Source organism: Phocoena sinus, chromosome 20 (assembly GCF_008692025.1).
Source record: "Phocoena sinus isolate mPhoSin1 chromosome 20, mPhoSin1.pri, whole genome shotgun sequence".
In the NCBI taxonomy this organism is placed as follows: domain Eukaryota; kingdom Metazoa; phylum Chordata; class Mammalia; order Artiodactyla; family Phocoenidae; genus Phocoena; species Phocoena sinus.
Genome location: NC_045782.1, coordinates 32,985,483 through 33,009,654, shown reverse-complemented (window position 1 = coordinate 33,009,654; position 24,172 = coordinate 32,985,483). Strand labels below are relative to the sequence as shown.

Below are 24,172 nucleotides of genomic sequence, written 5' to 3'. Positions count from 1 at the left end.
CCATTTCTTCCAGGTTGTCCATTTTATTGGCATATAGTTGCTTCTAGTAATCTCTCATGATCTTTTGTATTTCTGCAGTGTCAGTTGTTACTTCTTTTTCATTTCTAATTCTGTTGATTTGAGTCTTCTCCCTTTTTTTCTTGATGAGTCCAGCTAATGGTTTATCGGTTTTGTTCATCTTCTTAAAGAACCAGCTTTTAGTTTTATTGATCTTTGCCCTCGTTTCCGTTATTTCTTTTTCATTTATTTCTAATCTGATCTTTATGATTTCTTCTAATCTGATCTTTATGATTTCTTTTCTTCTGCTAACTTTGGGGTGTTTTTGTTCTTTCTCTGATTGCTTTAGGTGTAAGGTTAGGTTGTTCATTTGAGATGTTTCTTGTTTCTTGAGGTAGGATTGTATTGCTATAAACTTCCCTTAGAACTGCTTTTGCTGCATCCCATAGGATTCGGGTCGTCGTGTTTTCATTGTCATTTATTTCTAGGTTTTTTTGATATCCTCTTTGATTTCTTCAGTAATATCTTAGTTATTTAGTAGTGTATTGTTTAGCCTCCATGTGTTTGTATATTTTACAGTTTTTTTCCTGTAGGTGGTATCTAGTCTCATAGTGTTGTGGTTGGAAAAGATACTTGATATTATTTCAATTTTCTTAAATTTACCAAGGCTTGATTTGTGACCCAAGATATCTGTCCTGGAGAATGTTACATGAGTACTTGGAAGGGAGTGTATTCTGTTGTTTTTGGATGGAATATCCTCTAAATATCAATTAAGTCCATCTTGTTCAATGTGTCATTTAAAGCTGTGTTTCCTTATTTATTTTCATTTTGGATGATCTGTCCATTGGTGAAAGTGGGGTGTTAAAGTCTCCTGCTATTATTTTGTTACTGTCGATTTCCCCTTTTACAGCTATTAGCATTTGCATTATGTATTGAGGTGCTCCTATGTTGGGTGCCTAAGTATTTACAATTGTTATATCTTCTTTTTGGATTGATCCCTTGATCATTATGTAGTGTCCTTCTTTGTCTCTTGTAATAGTCTTTATTTTAAAGTCTATTTTGTCTGATATGAGAATTGCTACTTCAGCTTTCTTTTGATTTCCATTTTCATGGAATATCTTTTTCCATCCTCTCACTTTCAGTCTGTATGTGTCCCTAGGTCTGAAGTGGGTCTCTTGTAGACAGCATATATATGGGTCTTGATTTTGTATCCATTCAGCCAGTCTACATCTTTGGTTAGAGTATTTAATCCATTTACATTTAAGGTAATTATCAATATGTATGTTCTTATTACCATTTTCTTAGTTATTTTGTGTTTGTTATTGTAGGTCTTTTCCTTCTCTTGTGTTTCCTGCCTAGAGAAGTTACTTCTTTAGTATTTGCTGTAAAGCTGGCTTGGTGGTGCTGAATTCTCTTAACTTTTGCTTGTCTGTAAAGATTTTAATTTCTCCATCAAATCCGAATGAGGTCTTGCTGGGTAGAGTAATCTTGGTTGTAGGTTTTTCCCTTTCATCACTTTAAATATGTCCTGCCACTCCCTTCTGGCTTGCAGAGTTTCTGCTGAAAGATCAGCTGTTAACCTTATGGGGGTTCCCTTGTATGTTATCTGTTGCTTTTCCCTTGCTGCTTTTAATATTTTTCTTTGTATTTAATTTTTGATAGTTTGATTAATATGTGTCTTGGTGTGTTTCTCCTTGGATTTATCCTGTATGGGACTCTCTGCACTTCCTGGAGTTGATTGACTATTTCCTTTCCCATGTGAGGGAAGTTTTCAACTATAATCTCTTCAAATATTTTCTCAGACCCTTTCTTTTTCTCTTCTTCTGGGACCTGTATAATTTGAATGTTGGTGCATTTAATGTCCCAGAGGTCTCTGAGACTGTCCTCAATTCTTTTCATTCTTTTTTCTTTACTCTGCTCTGTGGTAGTTATTTCCACTATTTTATCTTCCAGGTCACTTATCCGTTCTTCTGCCTCAGTTATTCTGCTATTGTTTCCTTCTAGAGAATTTTCAATTTCATTTATTGTGTTGCTCATAATTTTTGTTTGCTCTTTAGTTCTTCTAGGTCCTTGTTAAACGTTTCTTGTATTTTCTCCATTCTATTTCCAAGATTTTGTATCATCTTCAGTATCATTACTCTGAATTCTTTTTCAGGTAGACTGCCTATTTCCTCATCATTTGTTTGGTCTGGTGGGTTTTTACCTTGCTCCTTCATCTGCTGCATATTTCTCTGTCTTCTCATTTTGTTTAACTTACTGTGTTTGGGGTCTCCTCTTCACAAGCTGCAGGTTTGTAGTTTCCATTGTTTTTGGTGTCTGCCCCCAGTGGGTGAGGTTGGTCCAGTGGCTTGTGTAGGCTTCCTGGTGGAGGGGACTGGTGCCTGTGTTCTGGTGAGTGGGGCTGGATTGTCTTTCTGGTGTGCAGGGCTGTATCCAGTGGTGTGTTTTGGGGTGTCTGTGAACTTAGTATGATTTTAGGCAGCCTCTCTGCTAATGGGTGGGGTTTTGTTCCTGTCTTGCTAGTTGATTGGCATGGGACATCCAGCACTGGAGCTTCCTGGCTGTTGGGTGGAGCTGGGTCTTAAGCATTGAGATGGAGATCTCACCGATTGATATTACGTGGGGCTGGGAGGTCTCTGGTGGTCCAGTATCCTGAACTCGGCTCTCCCACCTCAGAGGCTCAGGCCTGACACCAGACCAGAGCACCAAGACCCTGTCGGCCACACGGCTCCAAACTCCAGAACCCCACACTTCAGTGATCCCCCCTCTAGACCTGTCTCATAATTTTTTATTGTGTTTTGGGCATTTTGTATACAAGAACAATAGGGACTGAAGCAAATAATTTACCCAGAACGTGCATGCCTCTTCTTCTTTCAGGCTGCTAAATATGGGGCTGATTCTATCTGATCTGTAGTTAAATTGGCTATGGGCTTCGTTGCAGCTGTAGTTTGACTCAGCTTGTACTGGCTTTAAATATTCTGAGGGGAGGATCAGGACTTTTCTTTCAGCAGGGTTTGAGATCTGAGCACTGGCACAATTCTCAACATCTCTTTGTGCTGTTAACTTTCTGAACCATATGAGATCTTTTTAATTTATAGCCCATTTGCCCATCTAGGTCACTGGTTATTTCTCTTTATAGTACTGCTCTCAGCTTTTGGTACCTCAGGAGAGTTTTTCTTTGCTTCTTTGCTCTAATCATAGATTTTGGAAGGCAGCTGCCTTATCATTTGTGAAGGAGTAGAATGCCCCAGAGTTGTTTCTCTATGCTCTCCTGCCCCTGACTTCAGTAGTTGAAAGCCCATGGCATTCCAGAATGATTTCTTCTCAGCTTTTCTACCCCCTACCTTCAATAGCTGAAGCCTATAGTGCCTTGAGTGGACTTATCTCACATTTCCTGCCATGTTCTCAGCCTTTGGTAGCTGCAAAGTTGGAGAACTTTGGATGAATTTCTGTCATCTGTTCTCCCCCACCCCTCCTGCCTTGGCATGTAGTTGCTTCGAGCTTGCTGGGAGTCCAACACATTTCAAGAGGTTCTCTTTCAGATCTGCTGCCCCTAGCTTTTAGTATGCTAATCATGGTCTTGAAGACAACTTGTAGGAAAGAGATGGCAGATGTGTGCAGGCTTGCTCTGTGTCTGGAGCTCCTTGGAATTCTAATATATTATGCTAACCCACACATGGCTATTAGAAGTTAAAGTTCAGAAGTTTGCTTTTTGGGGTTTACTTCATTTTGCTTTGTTTTTTCCATTTGTAGCCTTCTTATGAGTATGTGTGTATTATCATGTTTATTGAGATATAGTTTAAATACATATAAAATTGATCATTTTTAAGGGTACAGTTTGATGAGTTTTGACAACTGCATAAAATCATGTAACTATCACCACAATCCAGATTTAAGGCATTTCCATCACGCCAAAAAGTTCTTTTCTGCCCCCTTTTTCACTCAGTCGCCTTCCCTCATCCCCAGTCCTTGGCAACCACTGATCAGATTTCTGTCCCTATAATTTCATCTTTTCCATAATACTATGTAAGTAAAATAATTTGATACATAGACTTTTCAGTCTGGATTCTTAATATTATGCTTGTGACCTTTATCCATGTTGTTGCATGTATCAGTAGTTGGCTCCTTCTTATTGCTGAGTAATATCCCATTGTATGGATGTATAGTCAGTTCTGCTATAATGCTTGTTTAGAAGATGTGAATTTATTCCGATATGATTAAAATATTAGGAAACAAGTTGAGCATAACACAGATTATTCCATTTGCTTACATGTGATTTTATCCGTGAAAAACATCAGGTGAACAAGCCTCATAGGAATACACAACACACACACACGCGCACACACACCCCTCAAATACCTACTAGCTACCTCTGTTCACTGCATGCGTTATGAGCCATACTCATCCACAACTGGAGTTACAACTTTCTGGCTTCAGACAACCCTCTTTCTACCACTTTACAATCACTCACAAGCTGTAACCCTCTGACTCTCACTGCCACAAGCAAACTTCAGGTCTTTTTCAAAGTAAAGTGCCATATTTATTGTAGTATTTATGGTAACTATTTAACATGTGTAAAACTGTGCTATCATTTTTATTAGATTCCTGTTTTTTCAGTGTGTCACTGATGAACTGTTTGAGTGTTGTACCTCAACCCTATTTTCCCGTAACCCTGCAGTTTTTATTGCATGATTTCTTATAGTGCAGTGATTTTTAGGAATGTACGTTTCATGTTATAGCAGAATGACTGTACCACAATTTGCTTATCCATCCACCACTTGAATATTTGAGTTCTATTTTGAATGAAGTTTGGGGATATTTTGAATAAAACTCTCACAAACATTTGTGTACAAGTCTTTGGACATAAGAGATAAAAATAGTGGGAGGTCTGAGGGAGCAAATGTAAGGGTCCTGATGTGGATGGAATCTTGACCGTGTCTGCAGATAGGAGAACTTGGCATGGAGCTCATTCTTCATTTGCACCCCAACCTCCCTGGCGACTTGCTTTATTCAGTGCCACCAAGACCTCCTCTGGATGAACATTTATTTTCAGTTCTAATAGCAGGAAGGAAATATAATGGGAAAAGGGGAAACTTTAATGTCTTTTAGAAGCAAAATTATATATTCAATACACTTAAGTATGTAATATATTTGTTATTTTTCTTATTTTTTCTTGATATGTGAAGAATATTAACCATTATACAAGTTGTGTATATCTTTTCTAAAGTTGGGACCATACTTGTGATTTCTTATCTAAGTTGCAGAGTTCTGGTGTAATCTTTTTTTTAAATTAATTAATTAATTAATTAATTAATGGCTGTGCTGGGTCTTTGTTGCTGCTCATGGGCTTTCTCTAGTTGTGGTTGTGGCCACCAGGGAAGTCCCTCTGGTGTAGTCTTATGAGTACTTATTCTCCTTTATTTTCCAGCCCTAGGCAGTGTCACTCCCCTCCATCTTACTGAAATTTTCTGTGTAATTTAATAAGATGTTGGTTGGGATTTATCCTACTTCAAAACGCTGTTGTCTCATCCAAAAAAGACCTTTCCATATACCCCCTCCACAGACGATATCCCTGGAGTTGGCAGGACTAGCCCTATACCTCGTTACATCCCTCCAGTCTACTGAAGCAGGAGATTGAAGAGAAGGGAGAGGAGAGAATCATTGCCCAGGGTAGGGAATGTTATTGCTTCACTACTCCCATAAAAGCAAATGAGAGGGGCTTCCCTGGTGGTGCAGTGGTTAAGAATCTGCCTGCCAATGCAGGGGACATGGGTTTGAGCCCTGGTCCGGGAAGATCCCACATGCCACGGAGCAACTAAGCCCGTGCGCCACAACTACTGAGCCTGCATTCTAGAGCCCACGAGTCACAACTACTGAAGCCCACGCGCCTAGAGCCCGTGCTCCGCAACAAGAGAAGACACCGCAATGAGAAGCCCGCGCACCGCAACGAAGAGTAGCCCCCGCTCACCGCAACTAGACAAAGCCTGCATGCAGCAACAAAGACCCAATGCAGTCAAAAATAAAATAAATAATATAAATAAATTAAAAAAAAAAAAGCAAATGAGAGAACTCCAAGGGAAATACTTGTAGAGATTGGAGGTGCCATCAAAGAAGGAGGGAGTCTTCTCAATACCTAGGTGGAGTCAACACAAACAGTGTATTTGCTGATATGCCCTGAGTGTACCTGAGTAGGGATAAGGGGAAGGGAGAGAGATGGCAAGCAGAGAGACTTTGCCTACACTCTGACTTTTGCTCGATAAGCCTGAGCAAAGTGAAGATGCCATAAGAGGTAGAGGGACTTGAACCGTCTTGCCTTTGCCCACCCAAGTAGATGATCTCTTGGTTAGCTGGAAGCCGAGTAGCAACATCAGGGAACAGGGAATGTCAGGTTAAATCTGTGCCAGGTGGAACAACACCTTGAGAGACAGGGATCTGATGGTTAAGACCACGTGACATGGATGGACCCAGGTTTATCCAACACTGCTAACTACATAGCCATAAGGAAGTTAATCTAAACCCTCTGAACTTCTGTCTCCTCATCTGTCAACTGGAGGAGCAACAGCATTTGCATCGTAGTAACATTTTGAGGATGAAATGAGCCAATACATGAAAATTACTATTTTTATATACCACATTTCCTTTATTCATTTTTTAGTTGAAGTAGAGTTGATTTACAGTGCTGTGTTAGTTTCAGGAGTACAGCACAGTGATTCAGTTTTATATATATATATATATATATATATATATATATATATATATATATTCTTTTTCAGATTATTTCCCTTATAGCTTATTAAGAAAGACTGAGTATAGTTCCCTGTGCTACACAGTAGGTCTTTGTTGGTTATCTATTTTATATATAGGAGTGTGTATCTGTTAATCCCAAACTCCTGATTTATTCACCCCCTTCCCCCCGTTGGTAACCATAAGTTTGTTTTCTATGTCTGTGTGTCTATGAAAATTCTTAATTCATATTAGACTCTGAATAAATGTCATTTTTCTCAAGAAAGATTGATTTATTTTTTTTCAAAAAGCAAAGGTGCACATGAAGGAATGTCTTGCTTTTTTGTTCATGTAAAGTGCTGATTTTATTTTAGGAAGCAGAAATTACAGTTTAATTTATAACATAATATTTTGGCTTTAGCTTTCTAGGATGCTGTCTCCATCGTAAGGCATAATGTCATTAAGGTGGCATGTCTTCTCTTTTTTTGTCTTTTCTCACTCTTCCAATTTTCCTAAACTTCCCCTTTCATTCTTCTCAATCAGAATTATTGATGATCAAGGAAACAACATAATGGCCAGAAGTCCAAGACTTACTTTCGTTTCATTTTATTTATTTCTTTATTTTATAAATCCATCTATTTATTCATTTATTCTTGGCTGTGTTGTGTCCTTCCTGCTGAGCGCGGGTTTTCTCTAGCTGTGGCAAGCCGGGGCCACTCCTCGTTGCGGTGCATGGGCCTCTCATTGAGGCGGCCTCTCCTGTGGTGGAGGCGCCCGGGCTTCAGCAGTTGTGGCATATGAGCTCGGCAGTTGTGGCTCACAGGCTCTAGAGCGCGGGCTCAGCAGCTTTGGCGCAGGGGCTTAGTTGCCCCGCGGAATGTGGGATCCTCCTGGACCAGGGCTCCAACCCGTGTCCCCTGCATTGGCAGGTGACTCTTAACCGCTGCGCCACCAGGGAAGCCCTCCCAAGGCTTACCTTTAAATAAATAGAAGTATCTTCATTATTCAAAGGGTTATAACATAGTGCAAAGTCCAAATATTTGTTGAAAAATGAATATTTATAAAGTCTTGTTTGTTGATGGATTTGGCCCAATATCTAGAGAGAAGATTTAGCACAAGCACCCAACATCACCTTGAACAAGTATGTACTATGTGATTTCTTGGAGAAAACATTCAGTAGAAAACATATTTCCAATTTTGAATTACATTAATAAAGATGAAATAATTTAAATAAATTAAAATTTAAACATGGAAGACTCCAGAGTTTGGTTAGTAGGAGGTGGGGTTTAGACCCATAAAAGAGAGTTGCTGGGTCCCATTCTTCTGGCTCAGGTTTCTGCTTCCTAACCTACTGATGGATTTGGCTCTTTCTTTCCGGACCCCTCAGATTCAACTCCAGGCTCTTGATGTAATCCTGGACCCAGACATCACTGGGGTTGGCACAGACCAGCTGATCTCTTTTAGTATGGAAGCTATGAAGAAGAGCAGAATGATTAAGGACGCAACCAGCAGGGAGATTTCTTGGCCATGATGACCCCTTCATTCTTTCTGACTTGACATCTCAGGATCTGTCACTTTCTCAGCAATCAGCTCTCATACCTCAGGAACCCCAATTTCCTTGACTCTCTCATGGGGATCTCCTCAAATAGCTTCCCTCCTGCTCTCTCTTCTTTTTGGCATTTAGTTATTTTTTATTGAAGCATAGTTGCTGTTCAATATTATACAAGTTACAGGTATACAGAACAGTGATTCACAATTTTGAGGTTATACTTCATTTATAGTTATTATAAAATGTTGGCTATATTCTCTGCATTGTACAATATACCCTTGTAGCTTTTTTTTTTTTGAGACAGTGGTACAAGATCTTTTATTATTATTTTTTTTTACCACCCCCCCCAACCCCGCTTTCCCCCCTCGGTGTCCATATGTTTCTCCTCTCCTTGTACCTTATTTTATTTGTACCTCTTAAACCCCTACTCCTATATTGCCCCTCCACCCTCCTGCTGCTCTCTTCTTTTTGCACTTGGCCAACTCTTCCTGGTTCCGTGCTGGGTCTGGACTGGCTCAGAAAACACCTCAGAGTCTCTTCTGTATCTGTGATGGACTCAGAGACAGTATTTCTACCATGGTGCCCAGTCTACTTCTCTATACTCACGCAGACAGCTCCCCTCTATGGGGCTTCCCAGTTTGTCATCCCAAGAATAAGCAGGACGAGCGGCCCTTACACGACATTGGCTTAGAGCACTGGCGGCTGCTACAAAATCAGCAGGAAGCTGAGGAGAAGGCACAGCAAAACACTGAATCATTCGAAAGCCGAACGACATCAACTTCTCCTTGCCTTCCACCCACAAAAGGTCAGAAGGAACTAGAAAGACATAACATTTCTTAAAATTGGGGAACTTAAATGAACTGGGACATGTGGTTTTTCCTGGTAAATTTCCCCTCACTCCCTCTCTATCTCTCCATTTTGGCTTTTATTCTTACTCTTTAGGGGACTTAGCTCACTAAAATGCCTACCATCTTTTGGAGGAGGGAATTTCATCTAGCCCATGATGTCACAAAACGACAGAGATCAAACCTGAGATATCTCTTATGTCTCCACAACAACAGGGCTTTTGGGAATAGCTGACATGAATCTAAACTTACCTGCACCAATGGGAAATAACTAGACCTGGAGTATGCCTCTTGCCAATTATTCAGTGAATATGGCCTCAATTATCTTATTTATAAAGTGGAATTAGCCTGCCTTGTTCTTTCTCCCTGAACCACTTGGTAGAATATGATAGCCTGGGCACTTTTGAAAGGGAGACCGCGTTGGGTTCAAGCCGTGGCCATTTTTCTTGGAAGATGGAAACCGGGGGTGACTGGAGGGGAATATTTAGTATAGTGTTGGTGTCATGCTGTGAGTTGCACAACTCAGGGTTGTCAACACCCTTCGGTTAACAGAGGGGTTCAGAGCATCTGCATGAATAACTGGATTTCTCCATTGGTTGGGGACACTTCTGATGAAATTATTTGTTTCCTGAGGTCCTTCTGAAGAATCCTTAGTGGGTGGCCAGGAGCTTGTATTGCGACAGGCCTCCTTTCAAGGACAGATATATCTGTGAAATGTGTGCTGACGGTTGCTCCCCCACAGAGCAGAAGGTGCTGATGTTCTTTCACAACTGACTTGACTGCATAGGTGTGATATGTATGACGATGCCACAAGCAGTCCAGTTTAAAGATAACCCTCACCATCTGGGCTGGAAGATCCACTTCTAACATAGCTTCCTTGGTCATGTCTGGTGCCTGGGCTAGGACAGTTGCAGGACAGGCTCACCTGGGACTGTCAACTGGAGCTGTGTATATGTGGCCCTTCCAGATGGCAGTCTTAGGGGTAAAAGATGACTGTTCCTTGTGAATAAGGTGGAAGCTGAATAGCTTTTTATGACCTAGCCACAGAAATCCCATTGTACCTCTTCCAACATAATCTATTGGTCAAAGTTGTCACAAGCCTGTCCAGATTCAAGGAGAGGGGAACTAGACTCCTACCTCTCCATGAGAGGAATGTCAAAAAAATCTTGGCCATGTTTTAAAAGCACCATAGTATCATTTTATCTGTAAGTATTTGTATTAGCTTCTTATTTTTTATGTTTATGTATTGTAAAAAATTTTAATTGAAGTTGATTAAATCAATGTAGTTGATTTATAATATCGTCTAAGATTCAGGTGTACAGCACAGTGATTCAGTTGTATTAGACCCTTGTTACTGCTGTAACAAATGACCCCAAACTTAGTGGCTTAAAACAACACAAATTTATTTCAAAAGTCTGAAATGGGTCTCTCTGGGTTAAAATCAAGGTGTCTGCAGGGCTGCCTTCCTTTTTGGAGGCTCCAAGAGAGGATCCATTTCCTTGTCTTTTTTGGCTTCTAGAGATCGCCCACATTCCTTATCTGTAGCCAGCAATTTCTGGTCAAGTCTTTCTCACATTGCATCACTCCGACTCTGACACTCCTGCCACCCTTATAAGGATCCTTGTGATTACATTGGGCCCACGCAGATAATGCAGGGTAATCTCCCCATCTCAAAGTCAGTTGATAGCAATCTTGGTTCCTCCTTGCTGTGTAATGTAACATAGGTTACAGGTTCTCTAGAGCACAGGTTCTAGAGATTAGGACGTGGACCTCTTTGGGAGGGGGGTCATTATTCTGCCTACTGCACTATTTCAACCTTTGTCTTTAAAAAATAAGGATTAAAAAAAATCACAAAACCATTGCTTATTTGCCATCTGTATATCCTCTTCAATGAAATGTCTGTTCATGACTTTTGTCCATTTTCTAATTGGATTGTTTGTTTACTGTTGAGATTTGAGAATTCTCTATATATTCCAAATACAAGTCAAGGCCTTTGTCAAATATGTGGTTTGTAGACATTTCCTCCCATTCTATAGCTTGTCTTTTCATCTTCTTGACTGGGTGTTTTGAAGAGCAAAAGTTTAAAATCGATGAGGTCCAATTTATCAGTTTTTCATTTTATGGGTTGTGCTTTTGGTATCAAAGCTGAGAACTTTTTGCCTTGTCTTAGGTCCTAAAGATTTTTTATTATGTTTTTTCCTAAAAGTTTTGTAGTTTTATGTGTTACATTTTAGTCCATGATCCATTTTGAGTAAATTTTTGTGTAAGATGTGAAGTTAAGGTCAAGGTTTTTTGGTTTTGTTTGTTTGATTTTGTTCTATGGATGTCCAGTTTCTCTGGCACCATTTGTTAAAAAGTTACTCTTTCGCCATTATCTCTTCCATTATTATTTGGTAGAACTTGCTTTTGAAGCCAAATAGGTAAGAAGATTTTTTTTTTGCAAAGGATTTAAATTACTGATGTTAATTCCTTAATAGAAATAACACCATTCATATTTTCCATACATTTTTGTTACATAGACTTCTCATGTCAGTAAATTATATTTCTGATAAGGGAGAAAAGGGACTATACTCCAAAGGAACAGCAAAATTTAGCAAGCATGTATCAGCCTGAGCTGGGAGATTACCTTGGGTTTGGATTTTGAGGATGCTTGATCAAGGAAGCTGGAACACAAGAATGGATTGAGGGAGCTTATTGACCAGGGGGTTCTCTTTCTGGATATAGGCTATAACTTCCTGGCAAGGATCCCAGAGGTTGGTGCAAATTTGCAGCCAGGAAAGCTCCAGAAGCCTGGAGAAAGCAATAGTTCATGCTGAGTGAAGTTAAAATACTTGAATTGCCATGACAGATGGAGAAGGAAGGGATGAAAATGACCATGGAAGTGGGCATGCTGGAGTAGATATACCATGTGAGGCTGAAAGACCCACCAGATTATGTTCCATGGGAAGTCCCAGAGAACACACTATTCATCAAAGCCATAAGGATTCACTGGTGAGACAGGCACCAGCATCAGTTGTATTTCTCCTCTGTAGGCTAGGACTGATGGTAGGAGTGGCTGTCACAAAACTTGGCCCACTGATAGCAACGGGTATGATGCCTTCCCTCCTTCCCTCCTTGAATCTTCAGAATTATATCTTTCATCAGTTTTGTAAAACTTTTTAGCCATTATCCCTTCAGATCCATTTGCTGTCTTATTCTCTCTCTCCTCTCATTTTGAGATTCCAATTAACCAGATGACAGGTGCCTTACTCTATCCTCTATGTTCTCTTATCTTCTTTTTTGTAATTTTTTTATTCTTCTGTTTCTCCTTGCTTCACTTTGATATGTTTTAAATTTACTGATATTTCTTCAGTTGGGTTTAATCTGCTCTTGAGTTTTTATTTCAGTTTTTGCATTTTTCGGTTCCAGAATTTATTTCTGACTTTTACAAATCTGCAGTAATACTCATTATAGTTTCCAGTTCCTTGCCAAAAAGCTCAAGCTTCTTTGTAAGGCATTAGCATTAACATCTGGGATCATGTTTAAAAACATTTCAGAGTTTGAGATTTTCTAAACCACCCAGGTGACTGGAGCTGGCCTCCTGTCTGTTCAAGGGATGGTTCTCTTCTAATTTACTTTTACTCCTAAGCCATCAGCCCAAACAGAGGAAGGTTTCTTACAGTTACTTCGCTTGGGCAAACCTGGACTTTGTTTTCCTCCAGCCTGGCAAGGCTGAGAAATGTTCAGCTCATCTTCTTAGCCACCTCTTCTGAATTGCAAACATCCTCAGTCTAGAAGAGGTCTCAGTGCCAGGCTCACATCTCTGGGTTTCTGTCCTCTCTGGGGTCTTAAACCAATAAATCCTTACTTCTCATTTGCTGAGGTAGGCTGTCTCTTATTAGAGAATTGTGCATTCCTGGTAACTCTGCTTCAGGTGGAACACTGAGAGACAACTTCCTAGTGTTTAATTAAGAGTGTGGGACTTGCTCTCCTCTGCAGGTTTGACCACAAAGTTACTAGCTGTGTGACCTTGGGAAAGCTCACTGAAACTCTGTTTTCTCATATGTCAAAGGAAGATAATCAGTATACACAACACAGTGATTTTGAAGAAGAGACAATGCATGTAAATCCCTTAGTACAGTCTGTGGTTCATAGTAAGTCCTCAAAAACTGTTAGTCTTTATTCTTAAGAATGCTGAATTTATGAAAATACATAAATATGCATGATCGAATACTTTGCTTTGGTGCAATGTAAGTGATGGATTTCCCTGGTGCATATAAATTTGCATTTGTTTTTAATACTTTTCTTTTTCTTTTTTTTTGCGGTACACGGGCCTCTCACTGCTGTGGCCTCTCCCACCGCGGAGCACAGGCCCCGGACGCGCAGGCCCAGGGGCCACAGCTCAGGGGCCCACCCGCTCCGCGGCATGTGGGATCCTCCCAGACCGGGGCACGAACCCGCGTCCCCCGCATCGGCAGGCGGACTCCCAACCACTGCGCCACCAGGGAAGCCCTTTTCTTCTTTTTTAGTCTATGGGAAATGGTTCCCTGGTATAAAGCCTGGTATTGTTGGGATAACATATCCTCATTCTCTTGCCTTCCCTTTCTACTCAGATGCCTCTAATCATTCTCTCTTATTCTTTCCAACCAATGAAACTGATTTGTCAGGGGAAAAAAAGAATAACCAGTAGTCCAAGATATATTTAGGAAACAAAAAGAATCTTTATTATTCTGACATTTTGAACAGAGTAAAAGGCTCATAAAAACTCAGTAAGCATCTGTTGTTGGGTTTGATCCAATGTCTACCCAGATACAGCAGTACACTCATTCACCATCATCCCAAACGTGAGTCAACCACTGTGTGATTGACTGGGAAGGGGCTTGGGAATGAGAGGGTGTCATATGATTTCTCAGAGAAAGCATCAAATGAATAAAATGATATACACTATTTAACTAGCTTAACTAAATTAAAGAAAGTTTTCAGAATGTGGTTAGTGGAGGGGAGAGGGACTCATAGGAGAGGGAACTTCTGGGGTTGCAGTCCCCTGGTTCAGGTCCCTGCTGCCCAATCTACCCACACCTCTAACAGGCTCCTTCTGGACCACTCAGGGGCTCTTCTCCAGGTCCCTGAAGTATTGCTGGACCCAGTCATCGGTGGGATTGGCACAGGTGTATGAGCCCTTTTTGGTGAATAAGCTGTGGAGAGGGCAGAAGTATTATATAGAGAATGAGTAAGGATGTTCTTGACCACCTGTGGCCCTTTCATCTTCATCCCTATGGGATTTATGGAGATAACCTCAGGTCATCTCCTTTCTGCTGTCTCTTTCTCTCCTCTCTTCCCTCTACTTCTGGCCACATCCTCCCTGGCTCTCGGCAGGCCCCATCCCTCGTCAGGAAACAGCCCAGTGGCCTCTCTCTGTGTGTCCTGCATGCACAGAAAGCCCCCAGAGGGCTGGGCGCCTTCCCAGGATGGCTCCTTATCCACAGGCCGGTACGCTTGAGATCTGCTCCCTGCTCTGACTCCTGTGGATACTCCCCCCACCCCCACATCCTGTGTCTCCCCAGGGCTGAGCAGGAGGACTGACACTTACATGATACCAGGTCTGGGGCACTGGCTGCTGGTCTTAAAAAAGTTAACCACTTTTCTGCGGGGGATTTTCTGGGAGGTGTAGGTGAAGCAGCAGGTGGGTGCGGTGTAAACCCTTTCTGTGGGGAAGCCAGAACAACAGTTACTCAGGAGTACAGGCAAGCCCCAGAGGATCAGGAAGAAGTGGAGAGAGACAGCGTAGCTCAGAGCTGAGGTTTGCGGGTAGAGGAAACCGGAAAGCATTTGATTCTTTCGTTTGTTTGTTTCTCATTAATTTCCCTCGTCTTGTTTTTGGGTCTTGTCACTCCATTTTGGTCTCTATCTTTTTCTACAGGGAACTAAGCCCTGGAGAGTCTACTCCCCCCTCCTAACTCTCTTTGTGGAATTTTTTTCTGATCAATTGAAGGATAAGATGGCTGAGTTAAAGTACGAATGATTTTCACAACTCTTGGGAATCGCTGAATTGGGATTCTGAAACTTACCACCAGGATCTAAATAGACCTGGATTCTACCTCATGCTAATAAGCAAATGTATTAGACTTCAATGTTCTCATCCAAAAGCTAGGATAAAACCTCTCCTAACTCCATCCTGAAGCCCAAATCAATGGAAGCTTTCAAACCTTCTTGAAGAAAACAACCATGTCATTTTTGAAACCCCATTTGAGGTTCTTTAATTTCACGTGGGGGTTCTTAGGCCACAGCACTTGGGCTAGACTTCAGACCAGAGTGTGGGTAGCAAGGATTAAAGGAGGGCAGGTAACAGACTTACCTTTCGCAGAGCAGCAGAGGGCCATGGTGCAGAGAAGGACAAAGATGGTAGCCACGATGACCTTCATGATGCGAGACAGGCAAGCAGAAGAGTGTGGACAGAGCTGAGACGGGGCTTGGGAACTCCCTACTGCTGGCCTCCTTCTGGAATGTGAGCTATCTTCGCTCCTTTTAATAGGTGGTCCTGGGCTGCGGGAACATAAAAATCGGAGGTGCCTAAACAAGGAATTTTAAGTGTAGTGGTGTCGTTTGAGTTGTATAACCCAGCGTTGCCTGTGGTTACTAGAGAGGTTTTGGGTGCACCTAGCAATGGTTCAATTGCCAATTTGCTTGGGTGCTTATGAGGAAGCTGTTTCTCCAGATGGGGGACCAGGAGTTGGCATCGCCCAGGGATCATGCTTAGCTGTTTCCTTTCCACGTGACAGATATCTCTCTGTATTGAGTGATCACGGCCTTCTTCCATAGAGCAGGATGCTCTGATGGACTCCCACAATTGTCCTAAGTGTAAAAATGCCACTGAGTCTCAAGAAGGATACGCCAAGCTTAAGCGCACCCTAGATGGAAAGAACTGAATTGGAAAGGCTGGAGGTACAAGAATGGTGGAAATAAGGATTCACTTTCCAGTAATGGTCTATTTGTCAAATACTCACCACATACCTACAATGAAGTCTGGATTTAACACTGGCTAAGGGTCCAGCCTTAAAAATGTCCGTATTATTTGAGCCAGAAATTCTATTTTTTCAGAACCTATCCTACGGAAATGAACTCACAAAACATGGAAAATTGTAAGGACACTGTTATTTGGTGCAGCTTATCTATGATCAAATAATTGACACCAAACTACATATTCTACAGTGCTGGAATGATAAAGTAAACCCACTGATAGACATAATGGTTAATGTTTAAGAGCCTAGTGCCAGCCTCTTAAACAAATAGAATGACATGAAAAGACTTAATTTTTAATATTAAATATTAACAAGCAAGATGCAAAAAAAAATCCTGAGAAGAGGAAGAAAAAACCAGAAAGAAATATGCCTGTCTGCCCCTCACCCCATGGCCCATGGGTTGGCTCTCCTCCACAAGCCCTGCCTGTCTCTAGGAAGGAGAAGTGATACCGATATTATACCAGGGTAGGAAAACTGGCTGTGTGTGTCACCATGACCATGAACAAATTTGTGACAGATCTGGAGAGAAATAAGAGAAGCAGCAGGCACTGAGGTGTCTGCCCTAACCATGAAGTGGCAATCAAGAGCCCTAGAAAAGCCAAATCAATTTTTTCTACCCTGGGAGGGGGCCACCTAGAAGTTGGTGGAGATGTCAGAGCTCAGGGCTGCAGAGTAGGGCACAAACGAAGCGAGGAAACTAAGCATTTCTTCTTTTCCTTGAATTTAAAAAAAATAATTAATTTATTTATTTTTGGCTGTGTTGGGTCTTTGTTGCTGCGCCCGGGCTTTCTCTAGTTGCGGTGACGGGGCTGCTCTTCGTTGCAGTGTGCGGGCTTCTCACTGTGGTGGCTTCTCTTGTTGCAGAGCACGGGCTGTAGGCCCACAGGCTTCGGTAGTTGTGGCTTGCAGGCTCCAGAGCACAGGCTCAGTAGTTGTGGCACACAGGCTTAGTTGCTCCGTGGCATGTGGGATCTTCCCGGACCAGGGATTGAACCCCTGTCCCCTGCATTGGCAGGTGGATTGTTAAACACTGCGCCACCAGGGAAGTCCCTACCTTGAATTTTTGTTTTGAATCTCTGCCTGTCTTGTTCTCAGTCTCTGGCTCCCTCTTCAGGGAATATAGCTATAGGAACAGTGAGCCCTTGTTCCATCTCTTTCGGGGGAACTTCATCTGGTGCACAGAGACGTTTCCCAGCAAGATACCACCTTCTGTGCATCACCCAAAGTGTGGAGCTCCCTGGGAGAGCTGAGGGAATATATCATTTGGCTCATCCTAGGAACCAGCTGGACCTGGCATTTGCATCTTGTTAATGGCTGCATTAGACCTCAGTTTTCCTCACTAAAAATGGGTCCTAGTCCTCTTCTGCCTTTTAGATACAGAGGCTAGGAGAGCTAAAACTTCTTGGGAAATAGTTCAGAATATTTTGAAAACTTCTGTGAATTCTTTGCTTTCACGTAAGGAATCTCAACCATAGGGCTTAAGTAATATGGTTTAGACATCCATCCAGAGCATTGGGAAACAATTCTAAAAGGGAGAAAGGATGAGGGTGCAGAGAGTCTTGCGATACAGACAAGACTTGTGAGCTGAGGGCCGTGGTGAGGAGATGGTGAACAAGGGCAGCCATGGGGAACTCATCAGTGATGGGCAGGCAGAGGGCAAAGCCAAGATAGGACTGGGCACTTGCTGCTGCCTCCATCCTTCTGGAGTCCATCCTGTATCCTTGTCCCTTTATAGGCAACTCTGAAGCACGAGAAGCTGGAGGCTGGGGATGACCAGATCGGAAGTTGTCGCATGGTGTCGTGTTATGAGTTGCACATGTCGGGGTCCCTGGGGTCACACGGAGGTTCAGGGCATCCAAGATAGAGCTCAGTTGCTCACTTGTTGGGGCTGATTGGCTGGAAATGTTTTGGACAGTGATAGGAGGTGACATGATGTTAGGATTAGAGCTATAAGTACATGGAAAGATCTAGAGATTAATGGTTTCACCCACAGAGCAGATCTGATGCTTTGCTACAGCTCTTCTGATCATACAGGGTGACATTTATGGGTAATGCCCCAGCACCGTGAGCACACAAATCGCAATGAAAACCGCACCCTGGGTGGAAAGGGCCGTGACGTCATGTTGCTCAGAGTGCTTCTAAGGAAGTGATTCACCGAAAACGGGGGAAGACAGGAGTTGTTGTCACTGGGGGACCAAGCTTAGCTGGTTCTTTCTACCAAGAACAGTTCTTTATGGCCCATACCATTCCGAAGTGTTCCGAAGAACATTTCTAATGTTCTTCACAGGTGTTTTGACCATGACATATCTAATGATGCCACAGAGTCTAAAGTAGCCTGAGCCATGTTTGATCCAGGCCCAGATGGACAGAATGGAATTGGAGAAGCCTGGGCTACAGGCATGACAAGAGAGATGAGATCAGCTTTTTTTTATGACCGTTTCAATCATCAAACATTCACAAGTCCCTACAATGTGTCGTCACTGGGTTGAACAATAGGGTATAGAAATGAACATGCGTTAGATATAGGGTGCCTCTATAGATCAGGAGCCTCAATTGTTCTTATTTTTTTGACTCAGAAAGTCTACAGCTAGGAAAATATCCTATGGAAAAAAACTTCATTTATGGAGAAAGTTTTATGCATATAGATGTTTGGTGCAGTTTATTTATAGCAGTTAAAAATTGGAGCCAGTCCAAATGTGCTACAATAGTACATGATAATATAAATGCACTAGGCTGATGGTTGAGTAAATTAGGCAGCTCTTAAAAATACTGGAATGATTTGGAAAAGTCTTGTAATGTTAGGTATAAATAAGAAAAATACAAAATTGCATCCACATCATGACTACAGTAATGTCCCTTCCCCTCGCAGACACATAGTAAAAAGAGGTAAAAAAAAGCAAGTAAGTAAATGGAACTATCATAAGCCTAGGGGAAAATGCACTTGAAAGAAATAAACCAAATTAATAGTGGTTAGGTTTGGGTAATAGAATTTTTCCTACCTTTAAGGAATGTAATTTTACTCAGATTATGCCTCGGAATACATTTATGCCACAATAAGACAGGAAGAATGTGGACAAAAGCCTCCTACATCCTTACTTGCACTTGTCATGCTTACCCAGATTTCAGAAATGAAACAAGTTTTTTTTTCTTTTCTGTATTTTATATATAGTTAAAATTAGCTTTTACCACTTTTGAGGGTCATCTACGGTTCACATTACAAATTATGTTAAAAAAACCAATTTGAATTAAAAACACTAGCAACACTGCTTTTTCTCTACTCCTGTGAGACTCCCTCCTATGCCTGTGGTTGAGACTTTTTGTGAAGATGGGATACCTGAGCAGCAGCCACCATTTCATCACCATGAGGTAACAAGCCCAAAGAAGAAAAGCCAATGAAATGATGGGGCAAGGGGATATGTTTAAGAAGGGGGTCCTTGATGACATTATTGAGCTGCCAGGCAAACCCTGGAAATGCCAGCTTGACTTTACAATAAGGAAACAGGAAATGTTCTAGGATTTTTAAATAACGAGGACTTCCTTTTAAAATTTCTTTACTTTCACAGTTTCTAAGGGCGAATTATTATTGCAAGAGGTGAATACACCATCATGTGCTTAACTGTAGCTCATCTTTTAATTGTTATAAATAAGCTGTGACAAACACCATGATGCCTACGATGTCATCTCTGTGTTTATATCCATAGGATAGATCCCTGACAGAGAGCTTTGCTGTTCAAAGGGTAACAACATTTTAAGGCTCATCATATTAGCTCCCGGTAAGCCCCGTTAAGCCAGGGACCAGCTGTTCTGTGTCAGTCTCAGCCTGTTGATGGTGGTGCTACAGTTCAGAATGCCCTGCAGGATCTCACCTGGGCTGTACTCCTTGTGGGAGCCCCACAGACATTTCCCTGACCAGAGCCAATGTTGAGGCTGGACCAGCCACTGTGGTTCTTATTATGACTGCAAGACACACCTCAGCAACAAACATCAGGGGACTTTGAAAAGACAAGAATTGTTACTCACAGGTCCTGGAAGGTACACGGCACTGCTGGGGCCACACGGCGAGGTTGCCAGTAGAGAAAAAGAGAGCTCGGACCTGGGGTTCTGCTTTTATTGGGGCGAGGGTCGGGGTGCCCAGGGTTTCATGGGTTCACTCTTTATTGGTGAATTTAAAACATAAAAGAGGAAATTACAACAGGGAAGGGAAAAGTGGGGTCACTCAAGTGGTCAGTTATCTAGGTCACCCAGAACTTTCTAAAAGGGGAGCTTCATGGGTAGGGCAGCCTGGCCCTTTATCTAGTTGTGTATTGGGCAATGTGCTTATTTGAGATAGATGTCTTTGAAATGGATGCTTCAGCCGTCAAAAGTTTAAGGTAGAATGTTTGAGGATTGAGCCAAAGTCTGAAAGGCCAGCCCCAATCTGGCCCCTTCTGTAGCTGAGGCTTCTCCAGTTCTGCTGTCTCCATCCAGGCTATGGTTTCCCCTTGGGGTGTGCTTCTTAAGACTCCGTGGCATTATCATCTACATCACAGCTGTGCCGTCAGCTGGGGTGAGTATCAGATGGTTCAGCCCTGTGGGAGAGATGCTTGGTCTACAGATCTGCTCTCATGAGAAGGCACCACCTAACCTGGTCACAGGGCCACACCAACCTCTCACCTTCTCTCACTGTGGAAACCATTTCCCCATCAAGTAAGCAACACAACCATTCTTGCAAATAGCCTGAGCCTTTGTGGCGACCCAAAGCTTTCCTGGCTTCTGCAGTTCGCTGCATGGTCCCAACACAGTGATAAAAAATTTCCCCCTTGGTCTACCCAAGTTTCCATCTTCGAATGCCCCAAGGCTGCCTATAAAGAGGGGACATGGCTTAGACCCCAGAAGGAGGCTGCAGCTTCGAGTCGCCAAGTCCCAACTCTTCTTGGCCACCACTTGGGCTCTCACTCCGCTGTCAGGCATCATGGAGGTCCCCGGGGCCACCCTGATTGTCCCACTCCTCTCCGCAGCCCCCCCGTGAGTCTGTCCTCCCTTTCTTTTGCCCTGTCCCCTGCCGCCCCCTCTCCCCACTCTCTGACCACGGCTTGGGCCACAGTGCCAAAATCTTGTTCCTGATCCCTCTAAGTAGGCGACTTCAGAGAGATTTCAGACACTGTTTCCTGAGCAGAATTTCCCTTCTCAAGGGGTTTTAGCAATTCTAATCTCCGGCTCTGGAAGAGAGTGGGAGGGATTCCTGGGAAAATGAGACCCAGATGGGATTCTGACAAGAGGTGGAACCTGTGTCCAGCTGGCTCCCAGTGGTGTGGCCTTCACTCTCCTTAAGGATCCAGTTGAGACTCCCCAGTGTGAGATAGAAAAAGAACTAGTTTGTTCAGAAAACTAAATCCTCCATAGAGAGGCACAGAGACTCCAAACCAAGACAGACAACCCCGAAAGAGAGACACAGAAATAAAAATGTCAAAGGAAAGAGGAAATGCCAACTTCCTCCTGGATCCCCCCCGCCCATCATCCTCCCCTCTGGCAGCGCTGTCTCCTTCAGGTCCACCTGGCCCTCCAGGTGCAGCTGGTTCACCTTTTCCTCTGAACAAGGACTTAGGATCAGTCTGTCCTGTTTCTCACGGTTGGTGCCAACACCCCGACTGCCTGCTGCTTCTTCTACATCTCCTGGCAGATCCCGCGTAAATTCATGGATGACTATTATGAGAGCAGCCGCCAGTGCTCAAAGCCCGATGTCATGTAAGGGCCAGTTTCCTTGCCCACCCTGGGGAAGCAGACTGGGGGTCTGGCCTGAGGCACCTCCTCAGAGCTCAGGACACCAGAAGAGGCCACTGCCGTGTTTTCTGACCTGCTCTGGGGCCTGCAGAGAGTCCTGGAGGGTCTGCCCCCCAGGCAGAGGGACGAGTGACAGCAGGAAGTTGGCTTTCCCAGGGGACCCCCGTATGAGACACAGGGATGCTCTGTAAACCCCAAGAATAGGGACATGATGTAAAGCATGTGGATAGGCTCTGAGAGGTCTGGGGCAGAGAAGGAGGGAGGGGTCACAGTGGGCCCAGGATTCCCCTGCGGGATTCCTCAGTGTGTAATCCTTCCACTCCTCTCCACAGCTTCCAAACCAAAAGAGGCCAGGAGGTCTGTGCCGACCCCAATGAGGACTGAGTCCAGGAATACATCACTGACCTGGAGCTGAGTGCCTGAGTGGCCTGGGAGCTTCAGGGAAGGTGTTACATCTATGGCAGATGGGGGAGCAGGACAGTAACCCTGGGACTCCAAAAGGCACCTCTTCTGTGGGTCACATCCCCGCCCCCAGCCACACTCTGGGGCCCTCCTTAACTTTGATGTATCTTGTTTAACTTTTGTCATTTATTTCCACTGTCGAAGTGGGTGATGTAATGAACATTTGCTCTGACACCGCATGTCATCCTCTTCACCATCCATCCCTCCTCCTTCCTCTTCAGTTCTTCAGTTCTCTCAGTACGTGGACCAATCAGTGTGATTAGCGCTCTCTTGGCAGAAATGGCATCACACACAACAAACAACACTTGCTGATTGAGTGCTTTTGCCCGGCACCATGATTCAAAATATCGAAGGCTCTTATATAAAAGGTAAACCAGCATTTTCCTTGTGCTGACTCTCTTGATTTTGTTTTCCCAACTAACCTGAATCACAGGTTGAGAGGAATACTGGGGGAAGAAGTAGGGAAATACGAAAACGGGCAGAAAGCAATGAGAAAGGGATAAAAGTACTAGTAGAGGGACACCAGACATCTCCCTGGAGATACTTTCCTGGAAAGTTGAAACTGACATATTATTTTGTAACCAAATCACAATGGATATGGTCTAGGAAAATTTCCTAGTTGAATGAATACCATGGTGATGCGAATGTGTGCACACAAGTTCCTTTTCATAAATGATTTCCTCAGAATGATGGCTAACACTTGTTGAGGGCTTACCAAGTGTTGGGTTCTTCGCTAAGTGCATACATTAGTGCTGTGCTAAAAGTGCTCACATTAGTGACAGTCTAGCCACCCCTGCCTGCAGTCTCTCAAGGATACCCTACCCGCCAGTTGACTGAGAGCCTTGGTCACCTTCTCTGTTGTTCTGCACTTTGCTTTCTCGGGGAATGTTCTCCATAGCCACACCTGAGCTGAGGCTTGGGGGCCAGAGTGGCCAGAGTTAAATATAAATACAGGATGAAGAATTCTTCACTATAAGGATGTCCCATGCAATAGATGGGACATACTTATACAAAAAGTATTTGTCGTGTATCTGAAATTCAGTTTTAACTGGGAATCCTGTATTTCATCTGGTAACCCTACTTGGGGTGCATACCTATATCATAAAGGCTGCCTAGTTCCTTCTGGAGATGGGTGCTATAGGATTGGCTTGAGGGCAGAGCACTGCTTTTCAACCTTGAATTCACATAGAATTACTTGCAGGAGCTTTTAAAAAAAAACTCCATTGCCTGGAGCACACCTCCAAAGTTATGGATTTAATGAGATTTAGGTGGGAACTGGGCAGCAGTAATTTTAAAATGTTAATGCACAGGTAGTTTGAGAACCGATGATGGGGTGTAGTCCTAGTCTGTTTTTGGCTGGTCTTGGGGTTTCAGAGGCAATACAGCTCCTTTCCCATTTTTCAAGGTTCTGATATGTTTTTGGTCAATTCCACTGGATGGTTAATTAGCAGAAAATCCGTCAGCTACTGTTACTTTTAGAACGGGGTTTTGGAACTCCTCTCTCATAGCACAGTACTGGGAGCTCTGGGCGTCTCCTTTACCGTCACACCCCTCTCCCCCACGTCACTGGCTGCTATCTTCCCATGGCCCTCTGCTGATGAAACGATGCCACAGGCGTGGAGGTTTCCTTAATTAGCTCCAAGTATGTTGCCGCAGTTGATGCCTCCAACTGCCTCCCAGTTGCCTGTGTCTTCACAGAGAACATGATAGTTCATTTTGTCCACAAGATAAATATTTAAAGGAGGGGGTCTGAGAACAGGATGAATCAGGCTGTATATGGACCCCACTTTTTTGTCCTCTCTATTCTCTCATCTTCCCATTTCTTCTTATACTAACAT

General features: G+C 43.0%; 3 protein-coding genes across 4 annotated transcripts in view; 2 read left to right on the top strand and 1 right to left on the bottom strand.

Annotated features, from left to right (window-relative positions):
* The window catches only part of LOC116746130 (C-C motif chemokine 4), an 88,554-nt gene that overhangs the window by 31,571 nt on the left and 32,811 nt on the right, over positions 1-24,172 (top strand). The window lies entirely within an intron of this gene.
* LOC116746131 (C-C motif chemokine 3-like) lies at positions 13,791-20,288 on the bottom strand. The gene is made up of 4 exons (XM_032617412.1): positions 20,133-20,288; positions 15,449-15,636; positions 14,684-14,798; positions 13,791-14,288 (listed from the first exon to the last, which is right to left on the bottom strand). Exons 2-4 carry the CDS (start codon positions 15,513-15,515, stop codon positions 14,198-14,200), a joined length of 273 nt encoding a protein of 90 aa, XP_032473303.1. The 5' UTR covers positions 15,516-15,636; positions 20,133-20,288; the 3' UTR covers positions 13,791-14,197.
* LOC116746162 (C-C motif chemokine 3-like) lies at positions 19,438-22,295 on the top strand. The gene is given in 4 exon segments (XM_032617466.1): positions 19,438-19,478; positions 21,110-21,116; positions 21,697-21,836; positions 22,205-22,295. Coding segments are annotated over 4 exon segments (279 nt in total).